At 39.5% G+C, this 23,170-nt stretch overlaps 1 protein-coding gene across 4 annotated transcripts in view; it reads right to left on the reverse strand.

Moving 5' to 3' along the window:
• Nucleotides 1-1,587: 1,587 nt before the first annotated feature.
• Nucleotides 1,588-23,170, reverse strand: part of AP1S3 (adaptor related protein complex 1 subunit sigma 3) — a 73,822-nt gene continuing 52,239 nt past the window's right edge. For 2 of the 4 annotated variants that reach the window (XM_059703334.1, XM_059703337.1), the window contains one exon: nucleotides 1,588-1,719. In XM_059703334.1, the coding sequence (XP_059559317.1) occupies nucleotides 1,609-1,719 (111 nt within the window). In that variant the 3' untranslated portion in view covers nucleotides 1,588-1,608. Of the gene's footprint in view, nucleotides 1,720-13,167; nucleotides 15,669-17,294; nucleotides 22,385-23,170 lie in introns of those variants that run through there. The other 2 variants (XM_059703335.1, XM_059703336.1) reach the window with 2 other exon arrangements.

A 23,170-nucleotide genomic window follows, 5' to 3' on the forward strand; every position in this document is an offset into this window, starting at 1 on the left:
GAATATTAACTTTCATATGGGAGACTAGATTACAGAAGTCAAGAGTTAAAGAAAGAAGACCAGTTCAGAGTTACTGCTGACAACTGAGAAAAACATGATTATGGTTTATACTAGGGTAGTGACATTGGACATGGAGAGAGGGAATAGAGAGAGAAATGTAAAGACCTGGATGTAGGGAGTGAGAACAGAGGAATCAAGGATGACTCCTAGGTGTTTTGTCTTAGATAACTACAAATGCTGGTCCCTCCTAAGGGAGACAAAGGAGAAGCAAGTTTTGAGGAAAAGTCATGAGTTCCAATTTGCACCTGAAGTTTGACTTCTTATTGGACCTTCATGTGAAAGTATAAAGTACAAAGTTGCACCCATGTAGTTGGAGCTTAAGGCTAGAGGTAAAATATAAGTGTCATCAATGATATATAAAGTCATGGAGTTCACTAAAAGGGGAAAGAAAAGAGGTTTAGGCCATAGTTTCTAGACATCACCATCTTTCTCTGGGTCTTAGATTCCCTATCAGTTAAATGTAAGAAAAGCAATAATGATATATCCTGCCTCAGGCTGGAGGAATCTAAACTTATCACCCTCTTTTCCTTCATTCTTGAGGGTTCCTCTACATTGCTCGCAAGTAAGGAAATATTTTTCCCAGCAGATTGTCAAATGGGTTGAAAGCTTGGTTATGGCTTCCTGGAGCAAAACAAAGAACAATTCTTAGATCCTTATTCAACTTTCCTTCCATTGAATCCCATTTGTGACCAAGCAGATAAAGCTCCAGAAAGGGCCTTATTTATTTTCCTTTCAGAATGTTCATGAGAATGGGGCCAGCGATGTTCCTAACTTCTTTATGTAAATCCAAGGAATCTGAGTTGACATCCCACACTACAGAGGAACAAGTAAGCACAAACTTCTGTATACCAACCACATAATCATATCTGAACATTCAGCTTCAACACCAAGATTTACAAGGATCCAGCAGATCCTTTTGTCAATCAACAAGAATTTACTGAGAGTCCTTAGAGTCCCTGGTACCAGATGAGGCTGCTTTTGTGAGCAAGCAAGCAAGTTCTCTGCCACAAAAATAGAAATGTAATCACTTGTTCGTCCAAACATTTCCCTTTAGCTTTTGCAATATGCTTTTTTTTTTTTTTTTTTTTTTTTAATGAATGACTAACAGAATAGCAGCTGCAAAGGTAGCTTGCAAATTTCAGCCAGAGGCCCTGAGAGGAAAGATGACTCATCCACACCTGACGTCAAAGCCTCCTTCCTCTCAGAGCAGCAGGAAGAGAATGGTAATGCCAGGGTAGAATGACCCAGATGCCCTCCTGAGTCCCTCATGGATCATAACAGCTTCCTCCTCCCCTGACTGGTAATGATGATTTCAACCCAAAGAAAGTTTAAAATGTGAAAACTAAAATTTCATAGTTAAGTTGACTAGAAAACTAAAAACAAGAGTTTCTCTCTTCCTGTCAAGCAATACCAAGTCTCTGTTGTGAGTTCTCCTTTGGAAAATGTTGAAGGAATGAAATTCCTTTCAGTGTGTTTTGTATTGATTTGTGTCTCAGTTCAGGCTGCTGTAACAAACACCATAGACTGGACGGCTTAAACAACAAACATTTATTTCTCCCAGTTCTGGAGGCTGGGAAGTCCAAGATCAAGGTGCCGACAGATTTGGTGTCTGTTAAGGGCCCTCTTCTGGGTTTGCAGATGGCGAACTTCTTGCTGCATCTGCAACAAGGTGCAGAGAAAGAGGGGGCTCTGGTTTCTTTGTCTTTTTACAATGAAACTAATTTCATTATGGGGGCTCTACCATCGTAACTTCATTTAACCCTAATTACCTTCCAAACCCTCCACCTCCAAATATCATCACAAAGGGTTCGGGTATCAACATGTGAATTTGGGGGACAGGGGACAAAAACATGCCATACATAACAATTTGCTTACCAACATCTTCCTAGTGACTATTTCCAGTTTGCCTTTTACTTCATGATTTCTAAGGACTTTAGTAGGTTATGCACCAGCCATTCCCCTACTCATTCTGATACTTATTCAGAGGCTCAAGTGCACCAAGTAACTCCAATGTCACAATTCAACAAAATTCTGACATCTCTGTGCAAATCATAAAACAAATGTGCCCTTGAAAACTTCCGGGTTATGTCAGAGTTCATCCTCCAAGGTATTTGTCCTGGGGCCTCCTGCCTAGGCTACTACTCTCTTTGTTTAGTGCTCTGGGTGTTGCAGAAGACCGGAGAAAAACCAAGCCACGCTTAGAGAAAAGGAGTTACATTTTATTATTAAATTCTGTGCAGGCCCAGAGAACAATGTGTCTTTCAAATGCTGGGCCCCCAACATGGAGGAAACTTTCTTTATTTATACTTTTTCCAGTCCTTTGTCTCCCAAATTTGGAATGAGACTTCTGGGCCTTCTCAGAAAGAAGGCCTGTGTGCTGGGAAGGGGCCATGAGACCATATCTCCAGGCCTGGCCTGGTGTCAGCACTGACAACTCTGTCTGGGGCATAGTTTACGGCCTCTCTGGAATGGGAGTAGTCTTATTTTCCTTATTCTTTAAGACAGAAGCCAGAATAGCAGGGTTAAAATTTCAAACAGCAGTTTTTATATAAGATGGATGCTTCATGGGCAATGCATCAATTCCATTCTAAATCTTTCTCTTCTTCCCAAGGTGACTGGATATCTAATTAGCAGATTAATCCTAAATCATTGATGACTACTAATGGGTTACTTGGTCTTCCTCTGAAATCCCAATTTAAGTCATATGTCTGGTCACTCTAGCACCCACTGATCACTTAGCTCTTGGAATTTTTATTATATAAGAGTCTTTTATTATTCCTTTGAGTATTGGATATATTGAATTTTTATTGTATCTTACTATTTGTTTTGCGGCTCTTAATTGGAGTAAAATTACTTTATCATCATCTTAATTTTCATTTGTTCTTTTATTCAGAACACCTATCACAATGGTTTTAAAGGTCAACCCAATAAGAGTTTGTGAGGTTGAATTGAATTTACATGATGGTGACTTCAGGAACAACAGTCCAATTTCATAAACCTAATAGTAGCATTTCAGATATTATAGCAGATAGGTGGGAAAGATAATTTTGGATGAGAAGGACTTTCAGAATCCCTTAACATATTCTCGTATGTGCTATTGATATGGAAAACTAGCCCTCATTAGTTTGATGCCCCAGGGTAGGCTTCAATATAACATTATCACCCAAATTTACACAGGACCAGCTGATAATAGGAAACCAATTATTAATTCGTAAATTATAATGAGAGAAGGACCTGGCCTATGAACCATGACACTAGCCGAGGGCATGTCCTCTCTAACATGCAAGTCTGCTAAGGAAAACACACTAGAATGAGAAGTAGATGCCTGATAAATATTGGATAAGAGTCAAAATAGAGATCTTTTCAATAGGCTTCGGAAATCTCGTGAAAGGCCCTTCATTTTTGCAGAAGAGTACAATTTTTGTCATATGGAGTTGGAACCCCAATCCTTTGGGAAATGCCAAAAATCATCATAACAAAAACGCTTATTCTCCAACTCCCTTTTCTAAAGTTTATGCAAATGTGCATCTTCTGAATTGTATATGTTCATCTTATTTGCAAAGCTCCCCACCTTCCCCTTTGTCATTAGGGGGTCATTTCTATACTGGATGGTTTTATTATCACTCTCATTGAGACTCTATTGTCCTCCTGGAAGAGGACAGCCTCTAACCCTTCTAATATTCAATCTGGAATTTCCCCAAAATGGGTGTATGACAGATAATGAGACTATTCCATGAGTTCACCCCAAACGGATCCAAACTATATGCATCTGTTGGAGGAAAAGAGAAGCATCATAAATAATCAGTAGAAATCATAAATAGGCAGGTGATGCTCGATTATCGTAATACAGAGCTTTAGGGGAGGAGAGAGGCTAACATGAAGCATTGATAGGTGTAGCAGGCATGATGCCACTTTGATTTTAACTCTATAATAGTCCATGTCCAATGGTGGTAATAATCCTAATTATGAAAATCCTGAAGTATAGAGAAATTAAATAACTTGAGTAATGTCACAACTTGTGATAACGCTGAGATTTAAATTAAGTTCTGTCTGGTTCAGACATTCTCTGCACTTCTCACCATGTGCTGGGCTCAAGGGTCATGGGCTCTCAGCTCCAGGAATCAGCCATTGTATTTCCATTGAATTTCTATTTGTGTTCAGTAGGCAGTTCATCTGTGTCAACACTGGTTTTAAAGTGAAATAATAAGGAGACCAACCAAGATGGCGGCATAGGTTAACGCCGGAGTTTGCTGCTTTGAACAACTACTTCAAAAGTGAAACCAAAAAACGGAAGGGACGTCTCCCAGAACCACAGGAACGCTGGCTGAGTGGAAGTCCTACAACTAGGAGGAAAGAGAAACGCATACGGACACTCAGAGGAGGCGCAGTGCTGAAGTCAAATTCTGAGGTGCGGAGTGCGCGGAGTGGGCTGGCGGCGGAGGGCGCGGTTGTTGTTTTCAATCGGGAGGGAGTCAAAGACTCTGAGCACCAGATACAGGCGAGTCTTTAGGGACCCAGACTCAAACAGGAGAAGCGGGACTGTCTGGCTTCGGTCAGAGCGAGTGCAGCTTTCTCTCCCAGCTTTGCAGCGGGTGCTGGGACTCAGAGAGGCAGAGCCCCTGGGGACAGGACTGAGAGCCGCCATAACTGCTCTCTCCAGCCCACGCTGTTGATCCTATTCGACCCGCCCTACCCAAGCCCTGCACAGAGGCATTTGCCGGATAGCCTCAGGCAAAGGCTAGATTAGCACCTCCCTAGAGGACAGAAGTTCTCTCACTGCTGACACTCATAGCTGATTCTCATAGCCACTTGGCCTGGAGGTCAAACCCTCCCTGGAATTAGCTACAACAATCAAGATTTATCTATAAGACTGCGAACAAAGACCACTAGGGGGTGCACCAAGGAAGCATAACAAAATGCGGAGACAAAGAAACAGGACAAAATTGTCAATGGAAGAAATAGAGTTCAGAACCACACTTTTAAGGTCTCTCAAGAACTGTTTAGAAGCTGCCGATAAACTTAATGAGCTCTACACGAAAACTAATAAGACCCTCGATCTTATATTGGGGAACCAACTAGAAATTAAGCACACACGGACTGAAATAACGAATATTATACAGACACCCGACAGCAGACCAGAGGAGCGCAAGAATCAAGTCAATGATTTGAAATGCGAGGAAGCAAAGAACATCCAACCGGAAAAGCAAAATGAAAAAAGAATCCAAAAATGCGAGGATAGTGTAAGGAGCCTCTGGGACAGCTTCAAGCGTACCAACATCAGAATTATAGGGGTGCCAGAAGATGAGAGAGAGCAAGATATTGAAAACCTATTTGAAGAAATAATGACAGAAAACTTCCCCCACCTGGTGAAAGAAATGGACTTACAGGTCCAAGAAGCGCGGAGAACCCCAAACAAAAGGAATCCAAACAGGACCACACCAAGACACATCATAATTAAAATGCCAAGAGCAAAAGATAAAGAGAGAATCTTAAAAGCAGCAAGAGAAAGAAACGCAGTTACCTACAAGGGAATACCCATACGACTGTCAGCTGATTTCTCAACAGAAACTTTGCAGGCCAGAAGGGAGTGGCAAGAAATATTCAAAGTGATGAATACCAAGAACCTACAACCAAGACTACTTTATCCAGCAAAGCTATCATTCAGAACGGAAGGTCAGATAAAGAGCTTCACAGATAAGGAAAAGCTAAAGGAGTTCATCACCACCAAACCAGGATTATATGAAATGCTGAAAGGTATCCTTTAAGAAGAGGAAGAGGAAGAAAAAGGTAAAGATACAAATTATGAACAACAAATATGCATCTATCAACAAGTGAATCTAAGAATCAAGTGAATAAATAATCTGATGATCAGAATGAACTGTTGATTATAATAGAATCAGGGACATAGAAAGGGAATGGACTGACTATTCCTGGGGGGAAAGGGGTGTGGGAGATGTGGGAAGAGACTGGACAAAAATCGTGCACCTATGGATGAGGACAGTGGGTGGGGAGTGAGGGCGGAGGGTGGGGCGGGAACTGGGAGGAGGGGAGTTATGGGGGGGGAAAAAAAAGGAACAAATGTAATAATCTGAACAATAAAGATTTAATAAAAATAAAAAAAAAATAAAGTGAAATAATAAAAGTGAGAGATACCTGCATGAAATTTATCCTAAATTTTTTTGAGTGTTATCTTATATGTTACTTCCTTACCCCATTCCTGAAATAAACCAGTCAAATAAATTTCCCAACATAGTAAGTATAAAGTGATGTGCCTACAGCCTTGAATGAACCTTCAGTTCTTAGCCCCACAATTTGTCCAACATAGTCCCTACTGTTCTTTCCCTTGTTCTTCCTCAGCAGAGGTCTGAATGTCAATAACTGCAGGGTCCTCCTCCAAGTTCTGAAACTCCTCAGAGGCCCAGGCCCGGCTCTGGGGGATTCCCCCTCTGAGATTCTAGGTTCTAATTACTTGAATCTCTTTTCTTTGCTCCTTAAAGTGGTAACTGCAGTCACCACCTCTGTGATACATCAGGATTCCCTTTCCACTTTTTCAACCCACTATACTGTCTACACAATTCTTTATAATAAGTGCCCTCTGCTCAAATGACTAAGAGCTGTTTTGTGACTGGGCCCTAACTGACACAGTAATTGATACTAGAAAAATTATAAATCATAAAAATAAAGAAAGAAATAGAAAGAGATGGAACAGTCAGAAATCACCCTTTTGAATAGGAGGCATACAAAAATAAATGAGTAAAGGAAGCCAGCCAATAGGCTCTTTATTGCCAATTTATGCCTATAGTAAACAATCACAAAACCTCTGTGACTACAACTCTGAGCTTGTGCTGCCCTTGTGTCTAGGAGCTTAGTTAGGTGGTACTGCTGATGTTGGCTTGGCTCACTAAGAAACCAGGAGTGAATGCCAACTTGGCCACAGTAAAATAGACAACTGGGAGAGCAACCTGAAGATAGAGACATTGGCAGGAGCCAGATCCAAGTAGATGACAGTAAAACATTTGAATTTGATTCAGGTGTAATAGGAAGATCTATTTCTATTTCTTTAGGAATAGTTTATTTCAATTTCTTTACTTTTCATTGGTTTCTTTTCACAGTTATCACTACTTAAAATGACAGTGAATACTGATTTTCTACTTATTTATTGTCAGTCTCTCTCAATAAATTACTGGGAGGCAGGGATTTTTGTCTTACTCATTACTATATTTCCAGGGTCTATGCGAATTCTTTTAAAGATAAGGGGCTCAATTTTAGGGAATGGCTATAGGGTTAAGCCTTGGACTAACCTGTGGCAGGGCCACAAACAAGTCCCAGCTTGGAGGGCAGAGCCCTCTTAGCATAATTAAGCTTAACCTTATAGCCCTCCCTAGTTTCTTCCTAGGTAGCTAATGGGCTGTGGGAGGTGCAGCAAGTGCTGCCAAAACAAAATGAAACTCACAAAAACATTGTAAACATGTTGACCACACCCTTGTTTTGATCTGACTATAAAATAAAGCCTCAGCTTACAGGCTGGATCTTTCTGTGTCCTCATCCAGGCATGGGAGACCCATCGAACCCTAGCTGTATTCTCTTTGCCTGACTTCTTAATCCTTCACAACCTCTCCTCAGGTTCCCTTGGCCATGCTGGCATGGCACACTCAATAAATATTTTTTTAATAAATGACTGATATTAAATTGTTTTTATGTCACCCTTAGGAATCCTTGTCTGATACCTGCATACCCCCACTCAATAGAGATATACTCAGGCTTGGTACTTCTGGGCTGTCTAGTACAGTGTTTCTCAACCTGTGGGTTGCGACCCCTTTGGCAGTTGAACGACCCTTTCACAGGGATCACCTAAGACCATCCTGCATATCAGATATTTACATTACAATTCATAACAGTAGCAACATTACAGTTATGAAGTAGCAACGAAAATAATTTTATGGTTGGGTCACAACATGAGGAACTATATTTAAAGGGCCAGAAGGTTGAGAACCACTGCTCTAGTACTTCCCTGTCTTAGCACTTTCATACTGCTTGCCTACTTATCAGTATTCCTCTCTAGACTATAAGTTCCTGGAGACCAGGGGCTCTGTGTTGGTCGTTGTTTTATCCCTAGTGTTTAGCATAAAGATGTGGTACATGGCAATGATTGCTGAATATTTTCTGAAGATATGAGTATATATTAAGCATATAGTAAGTCTATTCTAGGATGAATGACTTTGGTTATTATGTTAAGGGAAAGAAAATAGAGAGAAAAATACTCAAAAAGGAGAATGAGATCCTATGCTCTTTTACTTTAGTTGCACAGAATCTATTTTATGAAAGTTAAAGATTTTATACTTAGTTGGCTGAACTGCCTACCCACAGATGATTTAAAATTCTCCCTGAGGAGGGAATGACGCAGAAAAACAAGAATAGCTGTTGTTGATATGTGACTTATACCCCTCAAGGATATTCAGTAGCTTGTATATCCGTTACATCAGGCTTCTCTAGGTTATTGTATTTATGATGTGGACTTGAAATCAGAAGACTAAATATAGCATCAAGAGCCCCAGGCAATTTATAAGAGCCTTGGACAAAAGTTTATCTCATGTTTTCCATCAAGCACCCATTTGAACCTGTCCCTCTTGTATTGGCTTATATCGTTTTAGCTGGATAAACCAGTAAGGAGGAAAGGACATTTTATTAACCATATCCTTATTTAAGGTTGAAAAGCACCCCCACCTGTGACTTACAGTGCAGAACATACTCAAAGCAGGGTTTGGGGCTTTTGGTGTTTGTTACTTTCCTTCTTTCCTTCCTTCCTTCCTTCCTTCCTTCCTTCCTTCCTTCCTTCCTTCCTTCCTTCCTTCCTTCCTTCCTTCCTTCCTTTCCTCCTTTTCTTCCTCCTCCTTCTCCTCCTCCTCCTCCTCTTCCTCCTCCTCCTCCTCCTCCTCCTCCTCCTCCTCCATCTCTTTCTTTGACTGAAGCCTCATTAAATGAGTGGAAATAAGACCTAATCAGTAATTATATCACTTAACAGTGAGATTGCTATCTGAGGGCAATGCTGAAGTCAGTTCCTATTCCAAAGGGCAAATGGTAAAAATGAGGCTGTGTGGCCTTGGAGTCTAAAGTCCAGTTTTTGGAAAAGGTCCAAGATCATAATGTGAAAATGTCATTTAGGCCATTGTTTTCTAAGTAGAAGAACCCAAAATAATTGTAGACATGAGTAACTAATGGACTGATGAATTATTCATACCTGTGCACACCTGCCACTTTTCTAATGTAAGACTGTGGGAATGAATAACTAGAGTAGTTGAAATTAAAATTTCATCCTCATTAGTTACTACTGGCTGGGGAACATAGACGACATAATCTATTGAAATGGTTAGCATAGTGCATAGTTGCTATTATTTTCTTATTAGAGCTACTATTTAGTGAGTTCCAAATCAACTTATTTTCTGACTGAGGTATGGATGTTTCAGAAAAATAGTTGACTGTCACCACAGCAGCTAAATTCTACTCATTCAAGTACCCATAACTGGGTTTAGCTGACATTTATTAAACATTTTCTAATTGCCAGGCATTGAACCAACCTCTTACAAGTTTTACTTTACTTAATTCCCACAACAAAAAAAGGGGGATTCCTCCCACCACCCCCTAGTTTTACTGATGAAAATTGAGAAGTTGGGCAAAACCCAAAGTTCCACAGAGAATAAATGGCAGAGCTGGGATCCAAACCTGGGTCCAACTCCACAGCCTTAAATGTGGTTGTTTCTTTGAGATCAGCTCCCATCTGAAATTGAGCCCCCTGTGAACCTCACCCATCTCAAGCTAGTTGCTCTATTTAAAACTCATTGATGCTTGTTAATGAGCATAATTCACTCTAAGTTCTTTTTTTATTCAATGAAGGTATTATTAAATAAGGGATATATGAATGGGCACATGGATGAATGAACAAAGCATTGAATGAGTGAGCAATCTCCCCATCTTCCCTGTATCTTAATCCCTGAGCCTGTGAACAATGTCTACCTTAACCTTATCTTCTGACAACCATTGTGCAGCTGATTCTGATTAACTTCTGTTTCTTTGTATGTGAGGTGTCTTGCCTGAATACAAACTCATCCAATGGAAACATGAAATGAACTTTTTGAAGCTATTTCAAAAACTCCATTTTCCATTGCACTGTAAATAACTTTAATGAGGGAAAGAGGTGACTAGCAGCAGAATAACAGCCAGAAGTACTATGCATTCACAATTTCTACAGTTTTTGTTTGTGTATCAAGTTAAAACAGAGAAATAAGAAAGAAAAAGGCTAAACCAAATATGAGTCAAACTACTTCTCTTCTTAAACTCACATATTTTTAAACTTGAGTACAATTAATATTGAGTTAATAAATATAGCATAATTTTCAGGTAATGGATATAGCAATGTGTGTTGTTTTGTTTCTTTCTCTTTAAGGAAAAGGAACTGAGAAATTATAGACTTGAGTCAACTCAACACAAGGAGTATTCATTGAGAAACTACTTTGGAGTTATTATTTTGTTCATTCAGGCAACAAAAATCTTCCCTTACTATAAGCTAGTCTGTGAACTGTGGATGCAGAGAGACCAGTCCTTGCCTCGCCAGGCTCTTCACAGGCTAGTGGAGGGTTTGATACATGTCTTGATCATAGAAGCTACATAAGAGCTGTGTTGTCAGAACAGAGGAGGAGATGTGCTCCTCTACCTGAGGAGGTCTGGGAGGGTGACCTTTGGGTCCTGAAGAAGGTGTCTTCTGCCACATGATGGAAAAAGATTTGGGGAACCTAATGCATGCCAGGCTCTCTTCTAAGCAGTGTTCTAGGTGCTGGGGATTTGGGTCCCTGCCCTCAAAAATCATTCATCCTAGTGAGGAAGAAAAAGGGGAGGATAAATACATAAAAACATGCACACACAGGTGAATAAAGAGGCTAATAACCAAACAAACCCGTAGGAAAATTTCAAATAATGTGTTATAAAGAAAATAAAACAGGATCATGGGAATGAACTTGACATTCTGCTTTTCTGGAACTATCATCAAAGGGCTCTCTGAGAAGGTGACATATAAATTGTAAGTTCTGAACATGCAGAAGAAAGCAAGAGTGGGTCACATGTTGGCAGCACAGTTGAATGAAGGGTCCTGTGATCAGTGAGGCTGGAGAGACCATGACGAGACCTGGTTCCACACCAAGGAGCTTAGATATTATCATATGAGCACCATGAGATGACGACAGGGTTTATAGTAACAGGGGAGAGATCTGATCTGGACTCACTGTGCTTTGCTCAGTCACTGAGAAATCACTGCACAAAGTCTGGATTAGGAGATTTTTCTCAAATTCTTTATTGGAAAGACTAAACCAACAGACCTTGTCTCTTTCTCTGAAAAGGGCAAACAATGTAAACTATATCTGATGTTCTTCAATAAAACAAAAATGTGACTCAGTTAATATTCCTGGTCATGGTTCTGAAGCTTGACTTTTATAGAAATTATGACAAGAGTCCCATGTAGGGAGATAATGTAATGTGCCTTATTGTGTCCAGTTTTGGAAAGATGTATAAATCAATAATTAAAGAACATAAGTATCCCACCCAACCCCACCCACAGCAGTCTCTGCAGAATGTGGAGGAAGGAGCCTGCTGGCTGCCAGCAGGAGAGAAAAGAGTAGCCTCTCAAGTAGACTGTGATGCTGGGCGTCACCTCCCTGGTATGAAGGTCCTAAAAGCAAGGGCACAGGTATCAGGCCCTATCAAGGCCTGTTTCTTAAATCAAGATCTTCGTGTTTGAGGCAGAATATCATCAAATTTTTAAATGTGCAGCTTATCCAACAACTGCATTGAACACTAAAAAGTAAGAAAATGTCTGTGAGCCATGGTAGTCGGTAAAGTGTCCCTAAGGTGGGCAAAACTCATGGTCATAGACCAGCCGTGGGCGAACTACGGCCCGCGGGCCAGATCCGGCCCGTTTGAAATGAATAAAACTAAAAAAAAAAAAGACCGTACTCTTTTATGTAATGATGTTTACTTTGAATTTATATTAGTTCACACAAACACTCCATCTATGCTTTTGTTCCGGCCCTCTGGTCCAGTTTAAGAACCCATTGTGGCCCTCAAGTCAAAAAGTTTGCCTACCCCTGTCATAGACCCATGACCCTCACTAGCTATTCCTGGACTTGTGGTAAATATCCTCTTCTATGAGTTACTGAATACTTACCTAACCACTCTTCTATCCTGGGCACTTAGATTGTTCCCAATCTTTTGAACTACTAGAAAACTACTGTTGAAGATCATCCTTATTCATGTAGACTTTTCATGTTTTGGATTATTCTCAGACTAGAGGCCTGGTGCACAAATTCATGCACAGGTGGGGTCCCTCGGCCTGGCTGGCGATTGGGGCCAATCAGGGCAGTCTAGCCCAGTCCAGATCAGGCCGGCCTGCCAGGGGAAGGGACCGCAGGAGGTTAGCCGGCTGCGGGAAGTTGGCTGTGGGAGAGCACTGACCACCAGGGAGCAGCTCCTGCATTGATTGTCTGCCCCCTAGTGTTCAGTGCACGTCATAGCAACTGGCTGGTCATCTGGTTGTCCAGTCGTAATGGTCGCTTAGGCTTTTATATATATAGATAAGATCAGGAGTAGGCAAACTTGTGGAGAGGGCCAGATAGTAAAAGTTTAGGCTTTGTAGAGCAGTGTGTCTCCTCTTCCTTCCATTCCTCCCCCTCCTTCCTGTGCTCTTCCTCTGCCCTCCTCACCTCCTCCTCCTCTTCCTTTTCTTCTTGTAACAAACCCTTTAAAACTATACAGACCTTCCTTACCTTGAGGGCCATACAAAATCAAGCCAAGGGTTGGACTCGGCCCATGGGCCAGTCTCAGAATTCCTGGGTCAAAGGCTATGAGCACTGTGATGTCATTTATACTCACTAACAAAAGGTATGCTGTTTACCTGGGTCATCCAACGTTGGGTGTTATTTTTTAGCTTTCATTTTGTGTTAAATATAATTTGAATTTTTGTAAAAGACAAAGAAATTTTGCTAGGAATTCTTATTCATTTTTTTAAAAACATTTCAATCTTGCTAAAATGGTTGAGGTTAGAAGTAGAGCCCATTACCCCAGAAAAATGAAATGCCTCATTATGCTTTTTTTTTTTTCTGCACTGTGGAGGGGCAACATCATTGTGTCATATAAGGTCCCTCAGTGCACTGGAGACATTAAGTTTCTGGGGAACATGACCTGCCCATGGCCTTTCAAATCTGTGTGACACTAAGCTTTATCATTTGGGGATTATCCTGAATATGTCAAAGGAAGAAACTATTTTAAAACTAGAGTTTGCCCACGATTAAAGTTTCTATTTTGTCAGATTTGCCCTGTTGGCCTCAGGGGAGATATTAGCCTCACGCTTGCTTTGTCCAATGAAGCAAGAAATTCGTCCTAGCCAGTTCATCCCAGCCTGGCAGGAGTCAGGAGAGGAGTGCAGGGGGTGGTAGGAGGGAGGAGAGGAAAAACCTCCAGGGGACACACCCCAACCTATTAGCTATAAAGAAATCCTCTTCCTTGAATAGAAAGGTAAGAAATGGTATTTAAGTGCAATTTCTGTCATCCACTTATAAAATGCTGACCCAGTTCCATCCTTTTTCTTTGTTTCAGCTCCATGAAGCTATTTTTGGCAACTTAACTCTTCTTCCCAACAATAGAGTTAGGATAGCTCTTCTGCTGCTTATCGATGGACCCAGAATAGAAAGCAGTACCAGCAGCTGGCATTTATTGAGCACGTACTAAGTTCCAGACCCTGTCCAGATACAGATGAGGAAACTGAGGCAGGCAGAAGTTACCTGCCCAAAGTCACCTCAGGCAAGTAGCAGCCTCAGGATATGAACCCTGAAATTCCAGGTCCAAAACCCACCTTATTAATCAACTCAGAGATTCTAAGTGCTGACTGTAAGAGTTGATCAAATGGGATACGTAAAGAGATTCTCCTGGTCTTAGAGGAGAGCCAGCAAGGTTGACAAAGGCCACCTCTCCACTTGTTCCCATGCAGGTCTACCTTTCCTGCTGCCCAGAGGGACCAACCTGGCAAGGCTGATGGGCAAGCTGCCCTGAGCAAAGTTAGAGCCCCCAAATCTGCAAAGTTGCCAGTTATATATATACTCTTTGTTTACTTCACCCCCTTCCCTTTTGTATCAGAAGAAGCAAGGCTTTCTGCCCCCAGCCATGTCAGTTCTGGCTCTAACCACACAATCCTGATAAAGTGGAAAGATGCAACCTTCTCAAAGAACCCATTGCACTTCACCCCCAAAACACCTTCCCAGATTCTCCCCTTCCTGGTCTCCATAAGTATTGGTATTCACATACCATACAACTGATCATAGCATCTGAATGTGGGGAGGGGGTCCTAAGACCACCTTCAGGCTTGATGATTCATTGGGATTCGCAGGGTTCAGAAGCTGCTATAGTTACAAGTATTGTTTATTTCAGTAAAAGGATATGGAATAGAATCAGCAAAGGGACAAGGCACATGGGACAGGTCCAGGAAACACAAGCTTCCAGGGTTCCTTCTCGGTGCTGTCACACAGGGATATGCTGAATTCTCTCAGCAGCCAAGTGCAATGCATACAAAGTGCTGCCAGTCAGGGAAGCTCATCAAGGGATTTTTGGGGGCGGCGGGTTAGTCATGTAGGCATGTGAGGTTCATGTGACTGATCTCAGCTACTGTCTCTAGCCTCAAACCCAGAGCAAAAACCATAAATCACAATGTTAGGATAATAATTGTACAGCCTGGCCCAAGCCCTCAGGCATGCAGAAACACTCTTATCTGGCAAATCATTCCAAAGGCTTAGAGTTTATCTCCCTAGAGGCAGTCTGCTCTGGGTGCAGGTTTTATTTGGACTATGCAGGGTTTGAGCAACCAGACCTGATGAGTTAACACTTTCCTGTACACATTTTAATCAGAGAAAATGACATATCTCCTCAAATGGCTCTACCAACAATATTATTTGCCACCCAGATGAATGGCTTTGGCATAAAATCTTAGTGTCAACTCACATAAATATATTAAATTCAGGCTGGCCTGGAAATGTGATAGATCAACTTTTAGTCCCAACCCACTTGTTTTCTCATTGTTGTTGTTTTTTCCACAAGAAACAACACATATCTTTATGGTACCACTAGTAGATGCTCAGTTTTAATTTTGATCACATTACTGACATCATAGGAGCATCTGCAGCCAATTAAGTGCCATGTTGAATTTAGTCTTTCATTTTCCAACTTACATAGCAAATATTTATTGATATTTTTACTGTGTGTCTGATACTGGTATTAGTTACTTGTATTAACTCTAGACGGTGCTATATTTTTTTCATTCTCTGAAAATAAACTTGATTACATGTATCCGGATCCTGTTGATAGTAGCCCATAATTGTTTCACGCATTAGGGCAGGCTCACTGCTGTAACAAACCCCAGGAGTTCAGTGGCTTAGCACAACATAAGCTTATTTCTGACACACATTTCAATCCAGTGTGGCTATTCCTACAGGGTTGGCTTTCTTGATGACCTTTTTTTAGGTTTCTGCCATCTCATGGCTCTGCCTTCTCTGGATCCTGGAGTACTTTTCCTTCAGCTGCAAACAGGAAAAGAGAAAGAATGGAGGGTGATATGTGGGAGGATGTCTATGAGTCAGGCCTGCAGTTGGGCATATGTTATTTCAACCCACATTTCACTGGCCATAATTCCCCCATAGAGAAACCAAACTTACAACGAGCCTGGGAAATGAAGTCTAGCTCTATGCCCTGGAGGAAACAGCAAATGATCGGATAAATAAACAGCTGGTATTTGCCTCATTTTTCATTCAACACTGGCTCAAACGTGAAGGTGCTATTTCATAGGTAGATTCAAACAAGGTCGAAATGGAAGCCTTAGCTAAATGCAGAAAATAGTCACAGAATCAACGATTTCCCCTGCCCTCTTCCCCCCCAGATTATCAGTCCCTTTTATTCAACACTGGAAAATATGAAACATGTAAGAAATTCCACCTCCAAAATTAAACACAAACTTGGTAATTCACCCTTTATCTACATTCCAGGAGTAGCACTTCTGTCTCCTCCTACATGGTACCCTTCATTTAAAGTGCACTCAATGTACTTCACTTGATCATTTAAAAGGGTGACAAACAGGCTTGAATGTCATTAGGCTTGTATTTTATACCAGTATACAGGCTCATCAAATACTTTCATGAGGGAACACTTTGATCAAGACAAGGTTTAATTAAACAAATGGTTAGCACTGGGACCCGATCAAAGCATAAATGTTAATGTGCTGATTATTCTTCCCTCTCGTGTTTAAGGAGTGGTTCAGACTAGCTCACTTCCATGTTCCCACCTGACTCTGACATTCTATTCATTCCAAAGAGCAAGTTCATGAACCTTGTTGGTGGGACATCCAGGACCAGCATGAAGTTCCCCAATTCCTAGTTCATTTTGATGCTTCAATCATAATTATGATATTTAGTCGTTTGGCTCAGAATATCCCAACCAGTGAGTTATGGCCCACTTGCTTGCTCTGAGAGACTGATGGCTAAAAATCATATATATTTAGAAAAAGAAAATTAAGCCACTATTTCCCATCGACTCAAAAGTTCACAAGTTCAATTTATATTTGAATAGTATTTGGATGGCTGTCTCAGAAAAGTATCTAAATGTATTGATTATTTATTTTATCTCATAATATTCTAAATATAAAATGCAAGAGCAGAGAGGACTTGGAATAAAAATATCTACAAATGTAACAGTTCCTAAAATAATGAGTTATTCTGATTTTTGCTTTATGATTCATCATTCTTGACATTCTTTATAGTATGCATAAGATTTAAATTTTCTTTCATATTGACTTGTTCTATTCTCTTATATCTTAAATTAAGTTTTCAACTAATAAAGTATGTACAAATGGTTTTCTTTACAACTATGACTATTATATCCCATGAGGTTAGGTATTGCAAGTAGAACATAATTGATTTTATTCACTTTTTAAAAATTTATGTTCCTTGATTTATTTATTCATCCATCCACCATTTCAGTTTAGCCTTTAATGTTACAATTAGCCAAAGTCAAACTCTTGATAAAATATTATAAAAATTTGTTTCTAGAATTTAAAAGATACTTATTTATAAAAACAGAAAAATATAATTTACCCAGTTCATTAGATTCCCCAAAGTTATTTAATTCTACATAAGTGAAATTAATACTTATAGTTTGACTTTTTAAAAGTTTGTTTTAGTAATAAAAATATGTATTTTAATACTTTCAAACTTTGACTGCATTATTTTCAAAATTATTCTTCACTATACTTAATTTTTAAATTTACTTTTGTAACATTCTAAAAATTCCAAATGACCCAAATTATTTTTGAAACAATTTTTAACCACAAGCCCCTTTTTACAACCATATTAGTTCTTTATTCTTCACATTTATGTAATCTTAAATTTTACAGATATTTTCCCACCATAATAGAAACATTTTATTAAAACTGGAGGCTTCAAAAATTCAAAAGATTTCTTCCCCTCCAAAAAATATTTTTCTTAAAGTTTAAGTCACCATTGAAACCGTATGAGGGTTATCTCACATTTGGAACCAAGTGTTCTCATAATTCTTTCTTTCCCCCAGCCTAAACGTTTTATTTACTTCAAAATATTATCAGGTAAATTATGCTGACATCTTTCTACTAAACATCCATTTTACACACAGGATTAATGAACATTGCAAACATCTGCAAGTATAAAATATGAATCAAAGTTCTCTTATAAGTTAGTTATACAACCATGTCGGGTGTAGCTCATAAACCTAGTGGATGTAGCTCCTGAGGTCCTGCTAATAAAGCAAAGGCCCCATAAGTCACACAATTGGAGTTGCTCATTTTACCAGCCTCCATGGACACTCTCAACATTTCCAAAGGAAAGAGAAAAGGCGCCACTTTGGAATAATATTATTAGTAAACAGATAGGGGTCATGTCAATACCATGAAGATAATTCTAATCTAGAGGACAGTTAAATCATAACTGTATCATCTCTGATTAATCTACCCTTGTTAGGAACTATGCTAAGGAGAAATGTTTAAAACCTTATCTATTCTGTAAAGTAGCAAAACAAGCTGGTTGACAAAATAGCAAATGAACACTTCGAAACGATTAAGTTATGATGGAAACACTACGTAAGTTAGTACTGATAGCAGAAATGCAAGGTGGAGACGTTGAGATTTAGTTAATATCTGAGTTTACTCACAAAGAATTTGACAAAAATAAAAGTTCATCTGTAGGCCTAAATTCTATATTAAATGTTTCCTTGAAATTAGCTAGTTAATATTAATAAAGGAAAGAGAGCAAAGGAGAGGCCAGACATTGTAAGCATGGTCATCTGGGCAGCTTCACCAGGAAGCACAGCTTCACACTCCTTAAGGAACCATGGATCCATTCCCTGCAGACCACTGGGGGGAGGGACTGAACAAAGGGGGGAGATGGGTGAAGTCCAGGTGACACACAGAAGGTGCTTGCCTGTCAGTTTAGCCTAGGGAACGATGGATTGGCTAGGGGGTGGACCCCATCAAAAGTATGCGAACTCTTGAGTTAATTGGTTAGTTTGAAGAAATTTTCGGGTTAAAATCCCCAGACTAATGAGTTTTCATGCTCTCTTTCCTCTTGTTTGCTCTTGCTTTCTCTTGCTCCACAACCCATACTCACCCATGTACTTGCCTGTTCTCTCTTCATAGCCATGTGTCCTTAGTAGCCGCATGGCCCATGGCCACGCTGACTCCGCACACAGGATGCTGGACTGGACTGGACTGAATTCTAATATGGAACAGAAATTCTGGGCAATGGCCTTAATTCTGGCCCTACTGAAGACAAGTTTAGACTTTGTCCATGGCGAGGTGGACAGAGATGGGACCTTGGAGGTCCTCTTAATATTACATCATCAATAAAGCTTTCCACAAAACCCCATTCTTCTGTGGGTGCCTCAGGAAATTTTTTTCCTTATGGCACCCCAAGAATTCCACTTCCACTGATAACAGTAGTATTACCAAAAGGTGAATCGAATACAGCCCTACTGTTACAGTCCTGTTTTTTGCTTTACTTGACAAAATAGATTATCATTGTTTAATACCAAAGTACATTGTCTATGGATAGAGTTTTTCAAGTTGGTCAAGAATTAAATAAAAATTGAAGAAAAAAATTAATGACCCTCATTTTGCAAGTTACTGTAAATAGTCATTGGCTTGCTTTACTTACATTCCAGAGCATCTGATTGAATTTAATCCAAAATTGTGGGAACCATGTGAAAACAATGTATTAGCATTTCCCAAAAAGTAAAGTTAAACACAGTTCACCGGTGATGTTTCATGGGAATTATCATGTGAGTTCTAAAGAAGAATTATAGGTTCAGAAGAACATCTATGTATGTCTGAAGAAAAGTTGTATCATTATTTTAGGAAATTTGGTATGGAAAAAAATAGTTTGAATAAATTAAAAGTTAATTTGCTTTATCACAATAAATTCCAACCTTACATAAGTTAATAAAATAAAAGGGGTTACTAGTTTTAAAGAATGATCTGCTTCATTAACTATGGGTAAAGAGATTAGATTATCAAAATGTGGGTGGTGGTAAGAAAGAAGTCAACAGGAACAAAGCAGTAAATACTCTTCCCTCATTTGCTGTCACCTACTTGTGGGGTTTCTCCTTGATGATAAGCACCAAGAAAATTAAAAGGACTTGACCAGGAATTTTCATGTCAAGCATGAAATCTGATTTTTCTAAAAAATTTACTCCTAAAAGCACACTCATGTTCCTCACTTAAAATTTTAAAAAAACATTTTATTTGGACGTTTTATAAAATTTAGTATTTATTATCTTTTCTTTCACTTGGTAGTTTTATTATAATTATACAATACAAAGAAAACATAATGATTATTTTCACCAAGGCTCATGTAAGATGTCTCCAAAGTCCCTCAAATTTACCCCAGCGTGCCATATTGTTGTTCATTTTCTAGGTGTGATGCTGACATGAAGCCTGAGGAGCCCCGTCTATAGCTAGGTGGTCTCTAATCTGTATTTTATGGAACAGAAATTCTGGGCAGTGGCCCTACTGAAGGTGATACGGGACTTTGTCCATGTATGTAAAAATGAGGTTCAAAGCCCATCTTACAAGACTTTTTTTTAAAAAATAGGGTTCCACCAAATAATAACAACGAAAGCTAAACCACAAACTGAAGAACTTAGGTAAACAAAGTGATCACAAGTGATAGTTAAACTTCAATCTGATGCCATCATTATAATTACATGATTAATTGAGGAAATGTTAGATATTGAAAGCCCAATAATTACTTCGTACGCTAATCTGAGTTATTTCCATTTAATGATAGTTATATTGAGGAACTGGTCCATTTTTCCTTCTGTACTGCTGCCTTGCCATTCTTCCCTAAATATCTCTGCCAAGATTACTCAATGAGAACATTTTTCCCTCACGGTCTCTAGAGGTCTACCCTATGGGATCTCCTGGAGGATCCAATAGCAGGCACACTCTTAGAAAAAGCACTCCCTACCCACTCCAGTGTGAATGATACCATACCTCAGCACTAACATTGAAAATGCACAGGTAAGACATCAGAAGTGGGCACTAAGATAAAAGCATTGCGAGCTATTTCCATACAAGGTCTGATCACATTCACTACCTGGTTATATAGAACTTTCATTCCAGGAAGCATGGATGTGACATATTCACAATAATAATGGTCGGCAGCAAATATTTTCTTCAGGGGTGAGGAAAGAAAAGAGGAGAAAAGGCATCTACCATACAGCAATAATACGGGGTGGGGCAAAAGTAGGGTTACAGTTGTGAGTTCATTACTTTATTATCATTTATTAACTAGAGGCCTGATGCACAAAATTCAAGGGGCTCGGCCCTCACAACCCCAGGCTTCCTCTGGAAGGTTGTCTGGATGGTCATTCCGCTGTTTGGCCATCAGGTCTAATTAGCATATTACGCTTTTATTATTATAATCGTATCATTTTCCATATGAACAACTGTAAACCTACTTTTCCTGCCCTGTATTAAATGCCCTAAGTAAGCCTAATAAACAGTAAGTCTTCAAATATCTTAAAAATACCTTAAAACATAGTTAAAACAAAATCTCTCCAGCAACTAAGAGTGCTTTGTAACATAAAGATTATTAAAATAGTAATAATAACAATTATTACTCTTGTTATTTACCTCTATTATACTATTTTTATAATAAGGGAAATAAGTTATAGACACTATATCTCCAGATGTCTAAAACCTTAATCAATATATAGAGTCTGTAGAAAACATGACCTCATTATACTGTCCCTTATATTAAATTAAAAGGTAAAATTAAAATCTCAGTCAAGAGAGCAGCTTCCAAGGCCTCAAAAACACAACTATCTTTGGTTCTTATACTATCTTTGGTTCTCTTCCTTCATTCCAACCCTGAAAAATAAATAAATTCAGGACATTAAGATCAGATACATTGTATCTGGACTGAAATTTCATTATTTTCAAGTGTATTTAAAATGTCCAGCATGGCCCTGGCCGGTAGGGTTCAGTTTGTTGGGCATCATCCCGTGCTCCAAAAGGTTGCCATTTTTATTCCCAGTCAGATCACATGCCCCAGTTGGAGGCTCAGTGCCTGGGTTGGGGACTCGATCCCCTGTGGGGGCCATGCAGGAGGCAGTCAATCAATGTTTCTCTCTCTCTCTCCCCCTCTCCCTTCTTCTCTCTCTAAAATCAATAAAATCATATATTTTTAAAAAATGTCTAGCGTTACATATGAACTCTGAACTATTAACATAATTTTGAATGATCAATCAGATAATTTTAAAAGCTAAACCTTTAGAAAAAGTATTGCTACTTTACATTCTAAAGCACGGATTATTATAATACAGTTCTCAGCCTGTCAGTAGAGGACCAAATGCAGCAAAAAAACATACTACAATAAATGTATTTAAATTAGCTTAGAAAATTACATGGAGTTAGCACATTGCAAACAAATGTTCAAATCTACTGAATCATGAGGCTGTTATGTGAACATCCAGAACGACAATAAGTCATATACAGTATAATACAGGCATGTAATAATGATAAATATGTTAAACAACTTTCAATTTTGCTAGTTAACAAAAAATCCCTTTTAAGTTATTTTTGGCATGGTGCTGGAGGCTCTGTCCAATGACTGGAGGCGGGCGCTGCTTCTTTGCAAGGCCAGAGCACGCAGCGCTCAGAGACTTCAAGAAGGTGCAGTCAGAACGTCGGCTTGTTCATGTACTCTTCCAGGGTCTGCAAGAGAACAGCAACTTAGAACAGCTTCCCTCAAGCCACATCCTGTAGCAGACTGTGAAGTCTGTTCCGCATTCCTTTGCCATTACTGAAAGGCAGTGTTGAAAAGTTCGTGTGGACATAAAACTCTGCATTCTAATCAAGAAGGATGGTTCCAAGTCTGAGTATCATTCGTATACACACCCATAGGGCTCAAACTAACTAATGATCAACTGAGGAGAAACTATGCTGGATCACAAAAATGAATGTCCAGCAAGAGCAACGCTAAAGCAACAGCTGCAAGATATCACTGCTGACTTCAGAGAAGTGCGCCTGCTAAAATGATCATGAGGACTATGCCAGGCACATGTATGAGAGAAATCGAATTCTATTTGTGGAATATTTTTAGCGTTACAGATATTGTACAGAACATCTTCCTTACACTTGTTGCCAAGATATATCGAAAAAACAACCATAAGTCTTAAGATTTCCTGCCTTGCATCTTGAGGAAGCTTTCTTCCAAAGTATACAATTATGTTTCTTCATCTTCCTCAACAGTTACCAGGTTTGTGACATGCCACAAGGCCATGGTTTTTGTCCAGACTTTTTAAATGTTTGAGTGGCTTCACAATGACAGGCAGAGTTCAAAGCTACGGTGATGTTGCAAGTCCATACCATGCACGATGGATGGACTTTTCTCTTGCACTCTTTCCTAGAATACCTGTGTGTGCAACACACTGGGTTCTGGGTTAAATCAATAAGATAGATCAAGGGGGGAGACTTAGGTAACACCGCTGCCTTTGATAG

This window comes from Myotis daubentonii, chromosome 7 (genome assembly GCF_963259705.1).
Source record: "Myotis daubentonii chromosome 7, mMyoDau2.1, whole genome shotgun sequence".
Taxonomy (NCBI): Eukaryota; Metazoa; Chordata; class Mammalia; order Chiroptera; family Vespertilionidae; genus Myotis; species Myotis daubentonii.